General features: G+C 50.3%; 2 protein-coding genes across 4 annotated transcripts in view; both read left to right on the top strand.

The window, feature by feature from the left end:
• Positions 1-4,394, top strand: part of P4HTM (prolyl 4-hydroxylase, transmembrane) — a 28,990-nt gene extending 24,596 nt beyond the window's left edge. Inside the window, exon 9 of the mRNA XM_077324937.1 lies at positions 71-4,394. Within this exon, the coding sequence (XP_077181052.1) occupies positions 71-288 (218 nt within the window). The 3' untranslated portion in view covers positions 289-4,394. The remainder of the gene's footprint in view (positions 1-70) is intronic.
• A 3,032-nt stretch (positions 4,395-7,426) lies between these two features.
• Positions 7,427-21,826, top strand: WDR6 (WD repeat domain 6). Of its 3 annotated transcripts, XM_077324933.1 has the most exons (10): positions 7,427-7,487; positions 9,070-9,205; positions 11,319-13,770; positions 14,858-14,953; positions 16,311-16,427; positions 16,716-16,834; positions 17,215-19,058; positions 19,752-19,863; positions 20,286-20,344; positions 20,467-21,826. In XM_077324933.1, exons 1-7 carry the CDS (start codon positions 7,434-7,436, stop codon positions 17,667-17,669), a joined length of 3,429 nt encoding a protein of 1,142 aa, XP_077181048.1. In that variant the 5' UTR covers positions 7,427-7,433; the 3' UTR covers positions 17,670-19,058; positions 19,752-19,863; positions 20,286-20,344; positions 20,467-21,826. The 3 variants fall into 3 exon arrangements, with proteins under 3 accessions (XP_077181048.1, XP_077181047.1, XP_077181049.1); XM_077324932.1 differs by lacking the exon at positions 20,286-20,344; XM_077324934.1 differs by lacking the exons at positions 16,311-16,427; positions 16,716-16,834; positions 17,215-19,058; ... (1 more) ...; positions 20,286-20,344; positions 20,467-21,826 and adding an exon at positions 15,750-16,303.
• The last annotated feature ends 710 nt before the right edge of the window (positions 21,827-22,536 follow it).

Raw genomic sequence — 22,536 nt, 5'->3', positions numbered from 1 at the left:
ATCAAGGTGTGTGTTGTAGAGATGCTGGGGTTTTCTGTGCAGGCTTTCATGGGCTTCTATCTTCCCGCAGGCTGGGTTGGAGACCTGGATGAATATTCCTTGCACGGAGGCTGCTTGGTCACCGAAGGAACTAAGTGGATTGCCAACAACTGGATCAACGTGGATCCCAACAAGCGACGGCAGCTCCAGTTCCAACAGGAGATGGCTCGATACATAAACAGTGGGGACGAGGACCAAAGCGAGTGGACAGTGGACAAATCCTACAGCGACGTACATGTAGAGCTGTAGTGCTTGGAGATGCCCCTTCATTGACTTGGAAGAGACATTTTTTTGCACTAGCCCGTTCTAGCCCTGTAATCTCTTACCGTTCCCTGTCCCCACGCATCCTGCAGGGTTTGCAAGCGGTGCTCCAGCCTTGAATTTCTGACTACACAGGGAGAGGCAAGGACTGCCCGGATAGGTGTGCGGGGCCTGAAGGGCCAACCAGTCATCAGACAAGGGTGAGGGGAAGTGGCAGCTGTCCGCTTTCTTGGGGACGATTGGCATCTAAGCCTTTTATTTCATGGTTGGCTTCACTGAATGAGTGGCATGTACAAATCAGCCAGCCTTCAGGATTTTAACTTTCCTTCATCCTGGACCATTTGTTCCACTGGAATGCAGTTCTTTTTGTTCTCCTTTGTAGCTGCACCCCTGGTACCTGCTACCTTTGTCCGCCATCACAAGTCTCCCCTCCTATGAGCAAGCAAACGGAGAGCTCTCTGATGGTAGGAAGGTCCCACCTTAGCAAGTGACATCAGCCTGTGACATCAGAGAGAGTAGAGCTCTAGTTCTTAACCCCTACATGCTCAGGCCACTGTCTCAGCTACATGGTGGCCGATGTCTGTGTTGTGGGAGATGCAGGGACTGAAGGTATTCAAGTCATACCAGGTGGTATCTAATGTTCACCATGGAGAACGTTTCTCAGGGTCGGGCGTGGTCCTGAGGCCTTTTCTTGTTGTGTTAATTATCAGGGAAAAAAGGGAAGTGTTTCAAGAGTGCAATAACAGCTGGTGTGCTGTATTTTTTTTTTAGGTTTTCACTCCAGTGACTTGATTTGTGTGCTCAGTTTGGTGTAAGCTTGTGTTGTTGTCGAAAGGCTGGTCGAGAGCCTGGGTCCCTCTGCTCTGTTTGTTAGCCCTCCAAGGTTAGCGGTGGTTGGTCACGGTGTGAAACAGGATGCTGAACAAGATAGATTGTTGGTGTGATCCAGCGAGGCCCCTTTTCTGTAGGGTCTTTTCCTTTTCTTTCTTTCTTTCTTTCTTTCTTTCTTTCTTTCTTTCTTTCTTTCTTTCTTTCTTTCTTTCTTTCTTTCTTTCTTTCTTTCTTTCTTTCTTTCTTTCTTTCTTTCTTTCTTTCTTGCCCAGAAAGCCTTTGATATATTTGCTCCTTGCTCAGTCATGCTCTTCTCTGAGATGTGCAGTTTGGAAGGAAGGGAGTCTGCCAGTCCTGCTGAGAAAACGGAAGTCTTCCCTCTGCTCTATTCCTATGCGACGTGACTTTTCTCCTGACCCCTGGTAGCTTCTGAATTAGAGGAAGAAGCGTTACGTTGGCATTTTTGGTGATGGGTGTTTGGTGTTCCCGCCAGGGGCAGCTGTTGCTCGTTGTGTCCAGAGCTCTCCCGAAGGTTATTAAGCAGGGTGGTTGTCGCCCTCCCTTTGCGGAAGGACTCTTAAAGGACGAAAGAGGCTGTTGGTGTGAAATGTTGATTGTCGCGTGTTGAGTCAGTTTGTTTTAGCTGTCGAACTCCCATTCCGAGGAATGAGTTAGCAACCCACGCATGCCTGGTATTGGGGTTCTTGACCAATTGCCTTAGCAGTGGCCTGTACAATCTGTGACTCACCAAAGCAAAAGCAGTCTGGTAGCCATATAATGGGATCTAGCAAGTGCTGTAGATGTATATCCCTGCATAGGGTTGCCAACCCACAACTGGGCCCTGGAGGTCTTCTGGAATTACAACTGATCTCATGACTAAAGAGATTTTATTTATCTTACTTATTTTGATTTATATTCCGCTCTCCCTTGTGGCTCAGGGCGGTTTACAAAGAACATGAGTCGTTGATAATGTGGCATTGTCAACAATAATTATAATTCAACATAGGCAACAATGAACATTTGTTTTGAGTAACAGCCCATCAAGTGAGCATTTCTGAATGGGAGGAAGTTCTGGGAGCCCAATAGATGTTGGCACTGGCCTCGACCAAATGCCTGGCAGAAGAGCTCCCTTTTGCAGGCCCTGCAGAACTGTGGTGTCTCTGTCAGGGCCCAAATCTCTTCTGGGAGCTCATTCTACCAGGTGGGGGCCAGGACTGAGAACGACCTGGCCCTGGTTGAGGCCAAATGTGCTTCCTTGAGGCCAGGGGTCACTAGCTGGTTGGCATTGGCCAAGCGTAGTGCTCTTTGGGGGACATAGGCAAAGAGGCGGTCTCTCGGGTACACTGGACCCAAACCGCCTATGACCTTAAAAGTAATTTGGGATTCAACTGGTAACCATTGCTGCTGTTGGAGCACAGGCTGGATGTGGACCCTCCAAGGTGCTGCATTCTGAACCAGTTATAGCTTCTGAAGCAGGGATGGCCCACATACCCTGAGTTGCAGAAGTCCAGTTTAAAGGTAACCACCGCATGGATAACTGTGGCTAGGTGTTCCAGGGCCCAGTAGGGCGCTAGTAGTTTGGCTTGGTGCAGGTGGAAGAACGCCCACCATGCTACTCTTGTGACCTGTGCCTCCATAGAGAGGGAAGCATCTAGGATCACGCCCCGATTTCTGGCAGAGTGGGATCAGTTCCCTTGGAGAAAATGGCAGCTTTGGGGGATCAACTCAGTGGAATTGTATCCTACCTCCCATCCCCAGATACCACCACCACAATTCTCAAACCTCCAGGAATCTCCCAAGCCAGATTTGCAACCCTACATCCCTGCAGTTTTTGTAGTCTCCAGCAAGTCACAGCAACAGAGGTGCTCACGGACTACATTCACAGACCCTCACAGACTGCATTCAGCTTGGCGAGTCGCAAGTCGCACAGGCCTGCCTTAGTGTTAGCAGTGTGTTTTATAGTAAGGGTCCACGAAGTTTGAAAGGCTTCTGGCCACTGCACGTCTCTCCCAGATGAGGAGATCTCTGGCACCTTTAATAATATAATAATAGTAAAATAGTCACCCCGGTCCTAAACAATTTCAGGGCAACTTATTTTCATTGAGTTTAGGAATGCAGCCTTGTGGCAGTCTTGCTCCTAGTTTCATCTGGAGAAAACAATTCCAGTATACCCTCTTCGGATAGGATATTGTAAAAGTCAGTAGCCTGTTTCTTGAATCTTTTTTTGCTCTTTCAGATGTGCCCTGGATTCAGGAGATGCTGCCACTTAACAGTTCACTAGCCTGTCTGAAGTCTCTGTTAAGAGTAACAGGAATCAGCCAGTTTGGTGTAGTGGTTAGGAGTGCGGACTTCTAATCTGGCATGCCAGGTTCGATTCTGCACTCCCCCACATGCAACCAGCTGGGTGACCTTGAGCTCATCACGGCACTGATAAAACTGTTCTGACTGAGCAGTGATATCAGGGCTCTCTCAGCCTCACCCACCCCACAGGGTGTCTGTTGTGGGGAGAGGAATGGGAAGGCGATTGTAAGCCGCTTTGAGCCTCCTTCGGGTAGGGAAAAGCGGCATATAAGAACCAACTCTTCTTCTTCTTCTTCTTCTAAAGGCCGTGTCCCATTTAGTACATCTCCAGTGCCTGGAGGTGGAGCCCCCAATAGAGCCCCTATTGGACTGTTCATTCCGAATTAGGACCTCGCCATCTTGTTTTGAATGTGTGTTCCGATCTGTGTGGGTCCTGGAGGAGCTGCTTCCCCCGCTCCCTGTGGTATAGCTACTAGCAAAGCCCAGTATCTAAGAATGTAGGGTTTCTGTATGGTTTCCAGAAGCCATCAGTCAGGACTGTCTATGCACTGGGAAATGTGATGTCACTGGATTGCAAAAACCTCTCATCCAAGAACCAGAAGACACTCCAGGTAAACGCATGGGCAGTGGCTGCATGGTGTTTGGCTCCCCAGAATGTCTGGGATTTGCATTACACTGGAGGAGGCACAGCGGTGTGCTCTGTGAATTGTGTTCATCCTTGGCCCCCAAAGGCCTAATGTGTCTGTTCAAGCTTGAACCTCTTGCTGATTTGGGCTAGTTTGAGTGACTTGATGTTTCCGGTTGCACATAAAGGTAACTGGCCAGAGTGTGTTCTGTGTGTTCCCTACCCTTGTGTGACTCCCAATTATTTATTTTTCTTATTTAATATTATTATTATTATTTATTATGTCCCACGCACAGATGTCAGGCTGTCTGTCCTGCAAATAAAGGTTTGAAACCCATGTGTTGTCCACTGGATTTTTTGTGGTTGCCTGTTCCCCCTAACATGAGACCTACAGTTTCCCACTGTAATTTGATAGGTTTATTGGGAGTATCATCAGTTGTTCTCTACTGGAGTTAAAAAAATCAGCGCTTGACTCTTCCAGCTTGAGTATTGCCAGCTCCAAGAATCATTACACTTCAAGTAACACTCCACCTCATTTACACCCATTTATCCTTTTTTTTGTGGGGGGGGGGCTCTCTAGAAGCGTTAAGTGACTAAAAGAGAGTGAGAGATAAGATTGGAGTCGTTTGTCTTTGCTGTCTAGTGCTGTTACTCCTAACCCACCGGAAGGGCAGAAGTCTGACAGAATTGCCCGTAGCCTCCCCTCCCTCACAAAGGATGTAAATTTAGCCCATAATCCAATCTTTCAAGCACATACTCAGTTTGTAGGCCTTGGATGGGTAGATGCAATTCAGAGTTAAAACCACTAAGCTAAAGCGGGGCCATAAATATACGCCTACCATAGAGATTTACAGATTAAGAAGCTCTGCCTACTCTGCCTCTGTAAAGTGAATTAATCTCTGCCAGTATCCTTTGTTTCACTGCGGATGGGGACTGCAGCAAAGAAATTAAAAGTCGCTTGCTCCTGGGGAGGAAAGCTATGGCAAATCTAGACAGCATCCTAAAAAGCAGAGACATCACCCTGCCAACAAAATTGCGTTTAGTCAAGGCTATGGTCTTCCCAGTTGCAATGTATGGCTGCGAAAGTTGGACCATAAGGAAGACCGAGCGTCAAAGAATTGAGGCTTTTGAACTCTGGTGCAGGAGAAGACTCTTGCGAGTCCCTTGGACTGTAAGGCGAACAAACCGGTCAGTCCTAGAGGAGGTCAGCCCTAACTGCTCCTTAGAAGGCCAGATCCTGAAGATGAAACTCAAATACTTTGGCTACCTCATGAGAAGGAAGGACTTCTTGGAGAAGAGCCTAATGCTGGGAGCGATCGAGGGCAAAAGAAGAAGGGGACGACAGGTGGCTGGATGGAGTCACTGAAGCAGTCGGTGCAAACTTAAATGGACTCCGGGGAATGGTAGAGGACAGGAAGGCCTGGAGGATCATTGTCCATGGGGTCGCGATGGGTCGGATACGACTTCGCACCTAACAACAACAACAACAAGTATCCTTTGTTAAGATTCCAGAATTTTATTTATTTATTAATACAAATTTGCATCCTTGTGCCAGCTTGGTGTAGTGGTTAAGGGCAGCGATTTCTAATCTGGTGAGTCAGGTTTGATTCCCCTTCTCCTCCACGTGCAGACAGCTGGGTGACCTTGGGCCAGTCACAGTCCTGTTAGAACTGTTCTCACAGAGCAGTCCTGTCAGGGCTTTCTCAGTTCCACCTCCCTCACAGGATGTCTGTTGTGGGGAGAGGAAGGGAAGGCGATTGGAAACCACTTTGAGACTCCTTCGGGTAGGGAAAAGAGGTATTAAAACCAATACTCCTCCTTTATAAGGAATTTCCTTGCCTTCTTAAACATACAAAAATTCCCAGTTCCCTGCAGTCTGAGAAACAACAATCTATCAAGATTTCTTATCCTCAAGCTTCCAAAAGGGGGATAGTGCTACAGAAAACAACAAACATAGTTAACAAGTAGTTAGGACAAAAAGGATTGTGTCCACAAAATGTAAATAATCAAATTATGTTGACATTTATTGTGCACAACTCATAAAGTTAAAAAGTTACAGTTGTTTTTTATACCCAAAGTAGTCTCAAAGTGGCATACGATCACCTTCCCTTCCTCTCCCCACAACTGACACCATATGAGGTGGGTGAGAGCTCTGACAGAACTCCTCCGTAAGAACAGTACTATCAGGACTGTGACTAGCCCAAGGTCACCCAGCTAGCTGAAGGTGGGGGAGCAGGGAATCAAACTAGGCTTGCCAGATTAGAAGCGGCTGCTGCTCTTAACCACTACACCAAGATAAAGCCTATAGGCTAATCCAGGGGTAGTCAAACTGCGGCCCTCCAGATGTCCATGGACTACAATTCCCAGGAGCCCCTGCCAGCATTTGCTGGCAGGGGCTCCTGGGAATTGTAGTCCATGGACATCTGGAGGGCCGCAGTTTGACTACCCCTGGGCTAATCATTGAAATAACATAATATGCACAATACAGTGCTAGAACAAATGTGTTTCGACCCCAAATTTTGCCTTCCTCAGGTCTAAATTTGAACACAGATCTCATTTATACACAGAAGCTGTGTATACACATACCAGAACTTTTAGCAGCTTTGGACAAAGAGAGACATCTTCTATCAGATCCATTTTAATTGATTTTCCATTTTCTGATCTTGTACATAAATCTTCATAGAAATTTTTAAAAATTAATTTTTTAAAAAATCTCACTGGCAGCTATCAGCATTTTCTACTTCATTGCATGAATGTTCAGCATCAGACCACTTTGGGGGGTTGAGATGCATTAGGTCTAAATTGCATAAGGTAAAGGTAAAGGTATCCCCTGTGCAAGCACCGAGTCATGTCTGACCCTTGGGGTGACGCCCTCTAGCGTTTTCATGGCAGACTAAATTGCATAGGGCATATTATATTAACTGCGGCCATCCAGATGTCCATGCACTAAAATTCCCATGAGCCCCTGCCACCGAATGCTGGCAGGGGCTCATGGGAATTGTAGTCCATGAACATCTGGAGGGCCGCAGTTTGACTACCCCTGATTTCGGGGCTGAGCTGCCGAGGGAAGCGAGCCGCACCAGAAGCAGCCCAACTCCTGCAGCTCAGTGGCCAAAGCAAATTGGCTCCGCGCGCTTTTAAAACCAGCATCTCCCTCACAACTACTGACGACAGCGAATCCCGGACTGGAAGCGACCCGCCCTGGCAACCGCGGCCCAATGGCTGCGTGGGAGCTAGGAAGGCGGACATTCGCGTGCCTCTGTGTAGAGCTTCCTGATTGGTAGATAGGGACCGTGTGGCCAAACTGTAGTTCTCCAGGTGTCCGTGGACTACAATTCCCATGAGCCCCTTGCTGTTTTCGTGGTGACAAGGCCTCATGGGAATCGTAGTCCGTGAACGTCTGAAGCGCTTCAGTTTGGTCACCCCTAAGGTAAGAAGCTCTTAATGCGACTCAGCGAAGCCGCCCTTTGGCTCGCCTCTTCCCTGCTGCAAGCCCCGGGCTCTGTTCCCGCCAACGGTGCCCTGTCAGCAGCTTTACCCGACCGCCTCCAGGGCTGTAGCTGGGCCCCTCTGAAGCCCCCGCCGATATGTTATGCCGCCCCAGAAGCAGGCGAGGCGGCAGGGCGCCTGGCGCCACGTGTTCCCCATGCACGCTTCTTAATTTAGCTCTCCTCCTCTTGCTTCTCCCTTCATGCCGAAATGTGGGGTGGAATTGCTTGGTGCACTTAGCCCTCTGCCACGGGCCTAGTTAAGTAATGGTGGGGTGTAGACATTACTAGGAGTATACTATAAAGCAGGGGTAGTCAAACTGCGGCCCTCCAGATGTCCATGGACTACAATTCCCAGAAGCCCCTGCCAGCATTCGCTGGCAGGGGCTTCTGGGAATTGTAGTCCATGGACATCTGGAGGGCCGCAGTTTGACTACCCCTGCTATAAAGTGAGCACTTCTTATGCTGGAATAAATTGTTAGTTTCCAAAATAGATCAAGGCGGGTAGCAACAGTTAAAAAGAGGCGTTCACAGTCACTCAGTGCACCTTCAGATTGCTGAAGAAGTGAGCAATGACTCACAAAAGTCCCTACCCTGCCTGTTCAGGGGTGCACCAAAAAGGCAGTCAAGGACAAGCCACCTCAGAGCCCCTGTGGCGTCGTGGTTAAGAGCAGCAATCTAATCTGGAGAACTGGGTTTGAGTCCCCACTCCTCCACATGCAGCCAGCTGGGTGACCTTGGGTGGGTAACAGTTCTCTCAGAGCTCTCTCAGCCCTATCTACTTCGCAGATTCTGTTTTGGGGAGGGGGAGGGGAGGCCATTGTAAGCCACTTTGAGACTCCTTCAGGTAGTGAAATGCAGGGGACAAAAAATCCATTCTTCTTACCTTGAAAACCCTACAGGAGAATTCCCAGAGGGGCTGAAAGAGGAAGTGATTCACCTGCTGCTAAAAAAAAAAAAAACATCTCTAGACCCACTATCAATTATTGTCCGTCTCGCACTTAGCATTTCTGGGGAGGATGCTTGAGAGGGCTGTCGCAGGCCAGCTGTCAGAATACTTGGAAGAAGCTTTGGTCTTAAAACCATCCCAATCAGGTTTCCAGCCTGGCCATGGGGTAGAGACAACACTACTCTAAGGTGACCAGATTGTCCCACTTTTGGAGGGACATCTGGGGGCACCTGGCAAATTGTACTTATGTTGTAATTAAATATATATATATATATTACAATACTATTTTTGCATTCTATGCGTTCTATGAAACTTTTTGTTGCTTCATATAGACCAAATTTTTAATCAAGACCCCCCCCCCCCCGGTCAATGGTGTCCCGCCTTACCAATGTTAAAATCTGGTCACCTTACGCTACTCGCTCTGACAGACAATCTCAGCCGCCAGTTGGACCGGGTCGGGTCAGCGCTGCTTGTGCTGTTAGACCTCTCAGAAGCATTCAACACAGTCAGCCATGAGCTTTTAGCTCACCACTTTGAGCTGAAGCATACCTTAACCATTTTTTCTTTTTGACTAGATGTCTGCATCCCCTTGCATAAGAGGGAAAGAATCGGCAAGGGGCCTTATCTCTCATCCTTCTGCAACAATGGAAGCAGAATTGCTGTTGGCTCCTATCACTGCCCTGGAAATCATAGGAGATCATCTGGTAGCAGGTGAGTGACTTGACCCTGAAATGCCGAGTGTGGCCAAGCATAATACGCTTGCATTTATTCTAATAATTCTATCCTACTTTGCTTTGTTTCAAAGTCCACATTGCTGCCCTGCTGAATGGCAAAGCACAACAGGAACTGGGGCAGAAAAGCTGGCAGAACACAGTGAGGCAGGAGGTCATTCTAAGCAGATTTACATCCTTCTAAGCGCCTGTGCTTCAGTGCACTCAGAAGGGATGGTACTTAAGTCAGGGGAGCAGCGAGCCTATTTTTTAATTCATTTATTTGTTCAAAACATTTTTATGCTGCCTTCCCACCTGATCAGGGTCCACAAGGTGGTGAACATAACATTTAAACCATTAAAATACAGTTAAAATTATGAAATAGTTGAACTAAAAACTTATAAACAAACAAGAAGAGTTGGTTCTTATATGCCGCTTTTCTCTACCAGAAGGCGTCTCAAAGTGGCTTAGTCGCCATCCCTTTCTTCTCCCAACAATAGACACCCTGTGAGGTGGGTGAGGCTGAGAGAGCCCTAAGATTACTGCCGTCAGAACAGCTCTCTCAGTACTGTGGTGAGCCCAAGGTCACTCATCTGGCTGCAACACTAGAAGAATCACCAGCTGGTTAAAGACACGAAAAGAGGTTTGTGCCAGTGGCAAAGAGGAAGACAGGATAATACATTAGGTTATAGAGGGGGAGGTTACAGAGAGTAGTTCGGCAGTGGAATCAGCTGCCTAGGGAAGTGGTGAGCTCCCCCTCACTGGCAGTCATCAAGCAGCAGGTGGACAAACACTTATCACGGATGGTATAGGCTGATCCTACATGGAGCAAGGGGTTGGGTGAGATGGACTATAAGGGTCCCTTCCAGGTCTATGATCTATGTTCCAGGAATCAGATGAGTCTCCCTGGGGAGGGCATTCCAAAGTTTTGGTGCCATGACTGAGAAAACTTTTTCTCAGGCTTTCACCCATCTAGCTTCAGATGGTGGGAGCAACTAAAGCAGGGCCTCTGAAGATGAACGGAGTGAACAGGTTGGTTCATATAGGATGAAGCGGTCCACAGATGTACAGATCTTTAAAGGGATGCTTGCTTTAGGATTGACCAGATTACCACTGGATAAATTATAGACTTGCTTGGAATTAGAGAATAATAGGAAGACTTTTCTGGTTTCATTCAGGAGCAAAGTTATTGCTTAGTTCCAGGGAGGCAGTTTCCAGTGTCCCATCACTGATCCCATCAGCAAGGGATGCATGTGTGTAATGTAATTCTCAGGACTGGGTGTGTTCTCCTCTGCTGGCAACCTACATTTAGAATAGATGACATGCATGCCATTTAGCAGCAGGCATGCCGGACTGTTTTGTGTGTATGTCCATTTTAACTGGGATGCTTGCATGCAGCAAAAGAGGAAAGAGATGCCGGTAGGCCAAGCTGGAGGACACTCTAGGATAGGGGTAGTCAACCTGTGGTCCTCCAGATGTCCATGGACTACAATTCCCAGCAAACGCTGGCAGGGGCTCATGGGAATTGTAGTCCATGGACATCTGGAGGACCACAGGTTGACTACCCCTACTCTAGGAGATCCTGCTGATCTCTGGTAGAAAGGCTAAAAGGTGAACATCAGAAGTACCATCAGAAGCAATGCCACCACTCTGGGCTATTGTATATGATGCACACACAATGCAAGAAGACTCTGAGCTGGTGTAGAGTCATAGAGTTGGAAGGGATCTCCAGGGTCATCTGGTCCAACCCTCTTCATAATGCAGGAAATTCACAACTACCTACCCACCCACAGTGACCCCAGTTCCATGCCCAGATTATGCCCACCCCCCCCCAAAAAAAACCTAGAATCCCTGGCCAGTCTGGCCTGGAAGAAATTTGCCTCCTGACCCCAAAGTGGCAACCTGCATTTCTCTGGGCATGCAAGAAAGGGCCACAAGAGCCAAGCACCAACACAATCCCTCCTGCCCATCCACTCACAATCTGCCTAAGTTCACAAGATCAGCATTTCTGGAAACTGCTGTTAACCTGTTTGAAGGTGGACGCTGTTGAAAACAGAATGTGGCACTTTGATCTCAGTTTGTTTTGGTGATTCTGGCCTCTTGTGCTCTTCCAGGTGAAGGACCCAACATAGCCGTCTACACTTTGGGGCCTGATGCTGTCCGGTCTCCAACATGCTTCAAACAGGTTCTTCACCACTGTAACATCCATGGTATCAAAGAGCAACAGAACCTGGCTCTGGGAGGCAATGAAGCCACCACCCTGGCTGTCTTTGGGGGCAAAGGCCTTGTCGTCATAGAGTTCGGTCTCCAGAACAGCACAATAACACTAACTGAGCTCTTTCCTTTCTGCGAACTGCATGACTGGATCTGGGACTTGCAGTGGCTGGAAGGCTGCACCGAAACCCCCAGCTGCGTGGCTTTGGCTCTAGGCCATAACTCTGTGGCTCTGTATGACTGTGCTGGCCAAAGGATCCTCCAAGAAGTGCACTGCCAAGAGAAGTGCATCCTCTACTCGGCCCATTTGGTTGGGAGCAGGTGGGACAGTTTGGTTCTGGTGGCCGGCACCGTCTTTAACCAGCTGGTGATCTGGTGTGCCGCTGACCCAGCGGATGACACAGGGAGGGTACGGCCCCGCAGTCGGATCAGTGGGCACCAGGGGGTCATCTTCAGCATCTGCTACTTGGAAAGCAAAAGTGTCTTGGCCTCCGCTTCAGATGACAGGAGCCTGAGGCTGTGGGACGTCAGCAACCTCCGGGAGCTTCCAGCTCACGTCCCCTGCTTGCTGGTCTGCTACGGGCACCAGTCCAGGGTGTGGTCGGTCCGGCTACTGAATGACTGCATCATCAGCATAGGAGAAGACTCGGCTTGTCTCGTGTGGAACTACCAGGGCGAGATCGTTCGCAGCTTCAGAGGACACCAAGGCCGAGGATTGCGCGCAGTGGCTGTGCACGAGGCACAGGGCTGTGTCTTCACAGGGGGGGCCGACTCTGGCATTAGATGCTGGGACTTCAAAGGGCTGAGGACCACTGGGAGCAGCCTCTTGCAACTCAATTTCCCATCGCCTCAAAGAAAAGGATTACCCAGAGCAGTAAAACTGGCGGGTACCGGCCTTCTCCTCACAGTGACGGATGCTGGGGCTGTGTACTCTTATGACTTGACCTTGAAAGCCTGGACGCTGACCTTGGAGGATGCTGCCTATCAGTCCTACAGCCTCTTAGAAGTGTATGACCTTCCAGGGGGAGACGTTCTATGTGCCATGGGCAATATTTCAGGGTGGGTCAAAATATTCTGCCTCTGCCACCCCACTCAAGCCAAGGATCTTCAGCTGTACGAGGAGAAAGTGCACAGCCTGAGCTGGTCCCCACGCCCAGGCCAGGATCTCGACACGTGCAGCCTCTTTGTGTCTGGCTCCGCTGGCGTTCTGCTGTGGCTCGAGGTGTCTTGCCGCCCACCCGATGCCATGACTGTGGCAGCCAAGAGATGCTTCCTCCTGCCTCCTTGCAAGCAGCGGTGGCACACATGCTCCGCCTTCCTTCCCCAGGGAGATTTCCTGCTCTGTGGCGACCGCCGGGGTTCTCTGATGCTGTTTGCATGTGGGACCCCTCTTGACTCTAGACATGAGAAAGCATCAGAGGGAGGAGGCTTGGCCGACCGGGGCTCAGTGGCGCTCTCTCCTGGGCCAGGGCTGGACTTTCCCATTGGAAGAGAGGAGTCACATGCTGAGGGCCCTGTTTCTCTGATCTTCGGCCTTCACGGGAAGACTGGCGTCACCTCCGTAGCCTGCCATGGGGGCTTCATCTACAGCACAGGACGTGACGGCTGCTACCGGCAGCTCCAGGTTCTGGGCCGGGAGCTCCGAGTCCTGAGGAAGCAGAAGCCGTGCAAAGGCCTGGAGTGGCTGGAAGGGCTGCGTTTCAGCTCCGAGGGCAGCACAAGGGTCCTGGGCTTCCACGGCGCCCACTTTGTGCTTTGGGATGCCAACAGCAACGAGACGCTGCTCAGCATCCCATGCGGGGGCGGCCACCGCTCCTGGAGCTACACCCGTGGCCTCTCTGTTGAGACCTTTGCTTATGTCAGATCTGGAGATGTGGCGGTCTACCAGCGTAGAGACGCGCCCAGTGGGCAGCGGGTCCTCAAAGAGTCTTTGCACGGGCGAGAGCTGACATGCGTGTGCCACGTTGGAACTTTGAAAACGTCCAGGCAAGACCTGGTGAGCGTCTTTGCCACCGGCAGTGAGGACAGCACGGTGAATATTCTAGCCTTTGGAGCACAGTTTCATACGCTGACCCAGCTGACCGCTATCAGGGACCATATTTCGAGCGTGAGGGCTCTGGCCGTGATGGAGAGCAGCGCCATTCTGCGAGAGGCAGGGGGCATCTCCGCCATCCTTTTCTCAGCCGGCGGCCGGGCCCAGATTGAATGTTACGGTTTACGGCTCAGCCCTGACCGTGGTTCCAGCAGTGGTGTGTTGTGCCAGTTGGTCCATCTGGCGTCCCACCGGCTGGATGAGCAGTGGGATCGTATGAAGAACAGGCACAAGCTGATCAAGATGGACCCAGAGACCAGGTAGCAGCAGTGGCCCGTAGCTGTAGAGCAGGGGTAGTCAAACTGCGGCCCTCCAGATGTCCACGGACTACAATTCCCACGAGCCCCTGCCAGCGAATGCTGGCAGGGGCTTGTGGGAATTGTAGTCCGTGGACATCTGGAGGGCCGCAGTTTGTCTACCCCTGCTGTAAAGTCTTATCTTGGGTTGAAAAACAGACAAGTAGCCCTGGAAGTAGCCTTACACAAGATACGTGAGCTATACCTTCTCCGGTATCAGGGCTGAGCAAGCACCAGGCACCTGCCCCCCCCTGACTTTTGTGCCCACACATCCCGGCACATGTTCTGTTGTCGAAGAGGGTGTGACATTTGCAACGTTTGCATCCAACTGGCCTTGAGAATAACTTTTATTCCCAGTCTGCTGGAAATGCTATAAAAAGGGCTTAAGAAGAACCAGTGTAATGCAGTGGTTAATGTCTTGAATGAGCTCTGGGGAGATACATGTTATTAATAATATTTTAAAAAAATTCTATCCTGCCCTTCTGTATCGCTCAGGGCAGGGGGCAGCAGTAAAAACCACATAGTTAAAAGCTATAAGCAATTTTGACTAGCAGATGTTCTCCAGGGCCTGGATAGCCCAGGCACGCCTGATCCCATCGGATCTCAGAAGCGAAGCAAGGTCAGCCCTGGTGAGTGTTTGGAAGGGTGACCGCCAAGGAAAACCAGGCGCGGTCAATGGCAAACTACCTCCAAATGTCTCTTGCCTGGCAGCCAGACAAGCCTTAGAATCACCTGTCTAGATTGTTTGTTTGTTTAATGATGGCCATGAGCATAATATGCTTTAATCAAGGATCAGACAGATTTCTGGAAGCCATTCCACACCCAGAAGCAGTAAACCTCTGAATGCGAAGGCTAGGAGGCAATATCAGGAGCAGACTCTTGGCCTCATCAGTTGCTCTCCAGGGCAGCTGGTTGGCCACTGCATGGAGCTTGAGGCGGATCGCTAGTCTGCTCTAGCAGTCTCTTTTGTGTTTTCCCTCCCTCTTTCTCATTGGAAGCTGCCAGCTGAAGAGCCTCAGTTAGGGTGATCTGACTGGCTTTTGTCTTCCAGGTATATGTCAATCGCAGTGCTGGCAGGTCCTCAGGATGCTGAGCTGCCTAGTCCCTTACTCTTTCTAGCCACTGCCTGCAGTGATGGATCTGTCCGGTAAGACGGTGCATTGAACTCTACCTCTTAGGGGCCTGAAAAGTCACTATGGTGTTTCTCAGCTTGCCAGAAAATAATCCAGATGGTTGGGGGGAGGAGAAGCGGGAGGGACCAGATGCTGGCTATGGGATAGCGGCTGCTTTATATTTCCAGTGCAGCCCTTTCCCAAACTAGAGAAGGGAATTTGAGTAGCAGTAAGCCAGCATGTGAGGAGGAGCCTCTTGTGGCGCAGAGTGGTAAGGCAGCAGACATGCAGTCTGAAGCTCTGACCATGAGGCTGGGAGTTCAATCCCAGCAGCCGGCTCAAGGTTGACTCAGCCTTCCATCCTTCCGAGGTCGGTAAAATGAGTACCCAGCTTGCTGGGGGGTAAACGGTAATGCCTGGGGAAGGCACTGGCAAACCACCCCGTATTGAGTCTGCCATGAAAACGCTAGAGGGCGTCACTCCAAGGGTCAGATATGACCCGGTGCTTGCACAGGGGATACCTTTACCTTTTAAGCCAGCATGTAAGAATCAAAGAGAAGCCAAAGAGAATGGCATATCCAGTCCAATGCAATTTGTCATAGAATCACGGAAGGAACCTCCTGGGTCATCTAGTCCAACCCCCTGCACTATGCAGAATACTCACAACAGTATCACTCCTCCACTGTAATCTGCCACCCCTTTAAGTCTTCACAGAATCAGCCTCTCTATCTAGCCTCTGTTTAAAAATTTCCAAAGATGAAGAACCCACTACCTCTCAAGGAAGCCTGTTCCACTGAAAAACCACTCTGTCTCTCCCATGCCAAAACCCAGGTGCTATTAGGAGACCCACCAGCAGGGCCAGAACTCCAGAAACCCTCCCACAGTTGCCCACCAAGAATACAAAGCCTAGACAGAGTGTCCCACCATGGAGCTGCAGCCCTTGACATATTTGCGTGCGTATCTGAGGAAGTGAGCTCTGGCTCATGAATGTGTTTGCTGCTCAACCGTTCTGTCCCCTAGGTAGAAACGAAGGAGAGACAGAATCTGTCCAGTGGCTTAATTAAGCATAAGAAGTCCGTCCTTGTTAATATTTGAATATAATGAGGCAAATGCTCCTGTATCATGGAGAGTCAAGGCTGACGGACTCATTGCCACTGATGAAAGCCAGACTGAAAACGGAAAACAAATGAATCTAGAGACCGTTTTGGCAGAGTCAAAGCCTAAATAAATAACATAAGAGACTTTTTATCTTCTTATGCTTAATTAAGCCACTGGACAGATTCTGTCTCTCCTTCGTCACTATTTTGGAATTGTCCATTTTTTTCGTGCGGCCCTTGGTAGAAACAGCATCTCCTTTTCTTGTATCGACTGCCTGCATGTATGTCTTCATAGGCTCTTCTTGCTGCTGAAGCATGCCCAGAAGCTGTGGCTTGTGGCAGAGTCCTTTCACCATCAGCGCTGTGTCCTGAAAGTCCAAACGTTCACATACAAGACAGCTGATGGAGGAAGGTGAGAACGAGCAGCTGCATTCCCCCAGTGTGCCTGAGGATGCCTCTCTCATGACCTGTACACTCTCACACCTGGAAATATTAAAGATTGAGATGAGCTGGTTACACCTGAGTACCCTAGAACAGGGGTAGTCAACCTGTGGTCCTCCAGATATTGGCAAGTTCTCGGGATGCTGAGCAAATGCTGGCAGGGGCTCATGGGAATTGTAGTCCATGGACATTTGGAGGACCACAGGTTGACTACCCCTGCCCTAGAAGGCTGAACATTGCAATGCACTTGATTTTTCAGGAGACACTACTTGGTCAGCGGTGCCACAGATGGGGGTGTTGCATTTTGGGATATCACGGCTACCATTGATTGTGCCACGGAGGCTGTAAAGACGGAAGCCAGAGAGATGAAACTTCTCGGTAGGTGACCGTATTGACTGTCCTGATTGTGTACTCTTGGTTTGTTACCCGTGGTTTATGATGAGGACACGTGATTCTGCCTTACACTGAGTCAGACCCTTGGTCCATCAAGATCAGTGTTGTTTGCTCTGACTGGCAGCTGCTTTCCAGGTTCTTTCACATCCCCGACTGCCTCATTCTTGGAACTGAAGGGGATGGGCCTTGAACCTGGGGCCTTCTGCACGCAAAGCAGATGTTCTGCCATTGAGCCATGGACTCACCCCATCCCGTCCATGCTCCCTATTGCAGGAGGATGGTGAGAACTCTGGCCAGCACTGTGTTCTCTTCAAGCCTTGTACTCTTCCACTGTATTGTGACAGAACCTCTTGTGTGTTTTCCAGCTCTGAAAACTCCAGTCTTTACCATCCAGGCTCACAGCTGCGGTGTGAATAGTCTCCATGTCCAGGAAAGAGCATGTGGCCATTTCCTGGTGGCCAGTGGCAGCGATGATGGCTCCATCCACATCTGTGTTATCCAAGTGAATGCCGAAAGCATCGCCAACCAAGGAGCCACCAGTGGGGCTGGCATCCACATCTTCAGGAAGTTCTCAAGGCTTTGTGCCCACGCGGCTCACGTGACAGGAGTCCGACTCCTACATCCCGATTACCTCCTTTCTGTTTCTGCGGACCAGCGCCTGACACTCTGGCACCTTGGGGAAGACAACCTGTCTTTTGTGCGTAGCAAGTTTTGCCACGTAGCTGACGTGGCTGCTCTAGAGTGTTGGGATAGTGGACAACACGGCTGGCGTAGCGTGGTATGTGGCCACGGCCTGGAGGTTCTCTGGGGCAAGGTGTGAACAAAGGTCTGCTGGGTACGTGGCAGATGTCTTAATCATACTTTTTGTATGAAGTGAACCTTATTTTGTGGAAGACTGGTCACGTTTCTGGAAAATGGAGGTTGCAAGAGCAGTTTAGGAAATCGGTAACGACCAATATTTTTCTTGGATGAAAAATGTGTGCAAAAAGAAGAGGTTGAGAGAGTTGGGCATCTTTAGCCTGGAGAAGAAGAGGGCGAGGGGTGATGTGGCAGCTGAGTTTAATTATGTTAAAGGTAGACCTGTTGAAGAGGGGGCCAACTTGATAACTGCATCTTTAGAGGCAAGGACCAGGAGTCAATTTACGGATAAGGAGGTTCCATTTAAATATTAGGAAGCATTTCCTGACGGTGAGGGCTGTTCAAAGACGGAATATGCTGCCTCAGTGGGTGGTGGAGTCTCCATTGTTCAAGTTTTTAGGAGGAGATTGGATGAGCACCTGTTAGGAAGGTGTGTTTTTATGTCCTAGAAAAGGATGTGGGGCTAGACTGAATGGCCCTTTGTGGTCTCTGTGTGATTTTGATTCTCCAAGGAATACCTGGGTCGTGATATGGGGGCAGGCAGGCACTGGCAAACCACCTCCAAACCTCTCTTGCCTGGCTGCTAGGCAATCTTACGATCTCCTGGCTCTATTTCCCAGACGCCCTTCTTTTTCCGTCTTGGGGCACCTGCGCAGAAATTAAGACATGGTCAGCAAGCTTCTTCCGGCCTGCCCTCGATCATTCAGCACTTGAGCCGTGGACAGGCTGGAGTTACTGGCTCCTGGGCAGCCCTATGCATATTTCATGGCCCAAAGTACTGCCTCAGGGAGGTCACAGCAAGGGCCCTTTGTGTCAGGGTTCTGTACACAGGAACATCTGTCATGCACTGCCGGTGCCCGATGGCCTTTGAGTCCTTTGGCTCCAGAGGGAGCTGCTGAACTCACGGTGAACCAGAGCAACGTGGTTCCAACCCGAATGGATCCTGGGATACACTTGGTACACGTTTAGGCTTCTCTCTGGCCGGCATTTCCCTTCAGCCTGGCCTGTCCTGCAGCTGCATTCAGGAGCTCCTAAGTGCTTTTACAGATGCCACCGATTAACCTGAGGGCACAACCAGCTCAGCTCTGAGATGCCGTTCCAGCCACGTGGCGTCCCAAAAGCCAGGCAGAGGCAAACGGTCCCAGACGGGGCCCAGCAAGTAGCATCCCTGGAAGCAACTGGCCTGCACCCTTCGATGCCTGGATCTCCAGTCCGAGGCTCTTCCCTGCCCACGGCAAGTGTCACCACCCACCCGGGCTGCACCGTGAGGATGAGCGTGACCCCGACCTTCAGGAAGCGGCAGGCCCACGCGAAGAACGAAGAGGATCCTGCCCGAGGCTGGTCGGAGAAGGTACGGAAACTGCTAGCATGCAAAGCCCTGCCTAGGGGGATGGGCAAGGCTAGGGCAGTGGCTGGAAATCGGGATTCGGAATAGCTGCAATTTCGGGGTGGCCCTGGTGGTGAGATCTTCAGCAAAGGTGGTCGTTCCTCTGGGGCACACACCAGCCCCTGCTGCCTTGTCGAGGTTCTGTGATTATGCGCAGACCCTCCTCCAGGCTTCAAGCAAGTGTGATGGCATGTTTGGCCCCATAACTAGCCCTCCCCAGAGGGCGACGTTGCCCAATGTGCCTTTTTATTGCTCCACAACTGGTTTACTGCCATAGTTTTGCTCATGAGTATCAAGGTGGGTGCTGGAGGCACAGGAGGACAAGACCAGAAGGCCACGGAGAACTTGCGGGATTGCACAAGAGAACCTGCCCAGTTCCATTTAGCCAAGTTGCTGGAGGATACGAGTGGAACTAGGTTAAACCATATATGTTCTGCCCCCCTCCCCAATCCAAGGTAATGCGTTTTCCCTGACATTCTAGCCCGTTGTATTAGAGTTTGGGTTTGGTGGGTCTGTTTCCCTCCTGCCCTAACGGACTGAAAAGCAATGTCTACATAGCTGGCTCATCTAGGGTGTCACCCCATTGCACTGTGCCCAATTCCCGCTTTTCTTGAGCTGTCTTACCCCAAGCTTATCTGCATTTCCCTCCATCTCCAGGTAGGAGCTGCCATCAAGGACCAGGACAAAACTGCCACCAAGACGCCTTTAACTCCAAGGCAGGACAGGAGGGCTCTCTCCCAGCTTCCCGAGGGAGGAGACAAATATGCTGGTGAGGAGACCTGCAGTGTACTAGGCACATGCCTGCCTCTATTCCCTTGCTCATATTTAGGAGCCTCCATCAAAGGAAGAAGAGGTTTCTAGTGCTGTGCAAGCAAAGATTGAAGCCCTAAAACTGGCAGCCTTAAAGGGAACACCGGGCAGCCATTCAAGCAGAGGTTTCTGAGGCGAGTTTCATGCTAGAACAAAGACAGCAGCCAAAATCTTTGTACTGGATTTCCAATAAAAAGAGACTGGAGGTGTTGTAGATTTCCCCTCCCACACCCCTGCGGTGACCGGGCTAATCTCTCCCATTAACCACGAGAGCTGGGTGGTAGTTAGATTGTCAGAATAAGATCTTGGAGATGCTGGAAAACTTGCTGGGTGACTGGATCAGTCACTCTCTCTCTCTCTTTCTGCCGACCTACTTTTTAGGAAGGTAAAAAGGAGGAAGGTGAATGATGTGGGCTTCCCCAATTTCCTCATGAGAGAAGGTGAGATGATGATGTGCTAATTGGAAGAGAGTCTTCTCCTCTGACTTTGGCCAGCATCATTTGCTCTTGTTCTTTTGCCGGCCTTGCTAACTCTTGCTCTGCTCCCTTTTCTCCTCCTCCAGGGAAGCCACTCCAGAAGCTGCCGTGTCTCCCTGCCTGCCCCTCCCAAGCCAAAGGGCCACCGCCTCCAAACCATGACTTGTCTCCATGGACCGGGGCCTCTCAGTCCGAGGCCTCCTTCCATAGCCTTTTCACACCTACAGTATCCATCCTGCACAGCGTCCCTGGCTCAATGGCGGGCCTCCCTGCCTGCCTTGGCTTTTCCCCAGACCGTGGAGGGAAGGCCCCAGCTGTGGAAGGGGAGCAGAGGTGGAGAGCCAAGCTGCTCCCAGGGGGCAGGGCTAAGCAGAAGGGCCGAAGCAGAGCCCCGGCCAGGCACTCGAAGAGCAAGGGGCAGGGGATTAAGTTACCACCCGTGCCCAGCGTGACCCCACTCAACTTCAGCCGCAACTTCACGTTCTCGTTCTTTGAGCTGCCACCCTACCAGAGCCTGCAGCACCGGGTGCAACGCCAGCGGCTCCTCAGCCTCTTCATGAAAGAGCTCAAACAGCTGCAGTGAGAGCAACAGCCGGGTCAGCCTGTGGAAAAGCCAGCTGGCAGCACAGGAGGCCAAGTGGAACTCGTCCAAAGGCTCTGCGGAATGTGCTTCTCCGAGACAGAAATAACCACCACGCAGCCACGGCAGGACACATTGCACAGAAAGAGTGTAGATTTGTTATATGGATGCAGACTTCTGATTTATATGCACAGCCATCACAACAGGTACCCCCCCCGAACCCCCCAGCATGGTGTGGTGGTGAAGAGCAGCAGCCTCTAATCTAAAGGACCAGGGTTCCCGCTCCTCCACCTGCATCCAACTGGGTGACCTTGGGCCAGTCATCGTTTGCTCAGAGCTCTCTCAGCACCACCGACCTCAGAGAGTATCTGTTGTTGGGAGAGGAAGGGAAGGTGATTGTGAGCTGCTCTGAGATGCCTTTGGGAGGTAAAAAGCAGGGCACAAAAAAAACAGCCCTTCCTTCTTTCTTCTTTGTCAAACCGAATTACAAGAATGGCTGAGAAGCCTCTGAACTTGTCTACTCGGCATTTTTAAAGAGGTCAGTTACGGCTACTCCCCTAACCTGTGTTGGATCAAGGCAGAAGAGGCTTCGCCACCCCTGCTTGTTATGTGCGTCACTCCGCCAGTCACCACCAATAGCAGGTGTTAGAGCAGCCTTCCGCAACGTTTTCACCACTGAGAAACCCCTGGAACATTCTCCAGGCTTCGAGAAACCCCAGAAGTGGCGCAATCTGTGCAGAATATGGTTGGGAAGCAGAGCTGTGGACATGTCCACCCTGGGCTCCTCCCCTTCCCACCCTCTCTAGGCCCCTCATTGGCCATTTTGGAGGGGCGGGGGGGGGGGCAGGTTGACATGACCATATATGGCAGGGGTAGTCAAACTGAGGTTCTCCAGATGTCCATGGACTACAATTCCCAGAAGCCCCTGCCAGCATTCGCTGGCAGGGGCTTCTGGGAATTGTGGTCCATGGACATCTGGAGGGCCGCAGTTTGACTACCCCTGCCATATATGGTCATATCACCCAATATATATTTAACAATAATTTAAAAATATTTTAAAATAATTAACTCCCACCCATTCAGGAAACCCTTCGAGAGCAGTCAAAAAAACCCCAGGGAGAAAGCCTGGGTTAGAAGTTATCTTTTTAACGGCTGAGGCAGACGGAAAGGCTGTTTTAAATCAGTAAAAACTGCACACGCAAATACATGTGCGTGTGAGTGAATAGTAAACTCCTTTGTCCCCCCCTACCCCCCAGCCAAACAAATGGGGCAATTGCTATGCATTTTCACATAGCTAAGTGGTAAATCGTTTCCTGCACCTACATTTTGAGTAAGTGCTATGAAAACAATAAAAGACATTTGTAGGGGTTGTTGAGAGTCACCGAAATGGTCTCAACATACGTGTGTGTGTGGGGGGGCGGTATTGTCATAACAACAGGGGCTTGTGAAAAGTCATACCTGCTATTAAATCAGAAGACCTTTTACTGTAGTTAATCAAAAGGCAGACAAGACAATGTAAGATGACCCCCTTTAAAAATGTCACACACGACTGAACTGTGACTTGTATTTAAAAGAT

This window comes from Paroedura picta, chromosome 3 (genome assembly GCF_049243985.1).
Source record: "Paroedura picta isolate Pp20150507F chromosome 3, Ppicta_v3.0, whole genome shotgun sequence".
Lineage (NCBI taxonomy): Eukaryota > Metazoa > Chordata > Lepidosauria > Squamata > Gekkonidae > Paroedura > Paroedura picta.
This window is presented reverse-complemented; position numbering and strand designations above follow the sequence as displayed.

Coding starts and splice junctions, on each gene's coding strand:
- WDR6 (XM_077324932.1), top strand. CDS start 7,434: ATGGGAATCGTAGTCCGTGAACGTCTGAAGCGCTTCAGTTTGGTCACC. Junction 7,488..9,069: donor TCAGTTTGGTCACCCCTAAG/GTAAGAAGCTCT, acceptor CTTTTTGACTAG/ATGTCTGCATCCCCTTGCAT. Junction 13,771..14,857: donor AAGATGGACCCAGAGACCAG/GTAGCAGCAGTG, acceptor TTTGTCTTCCAG/GTATATGTCAATCGCAGTGC.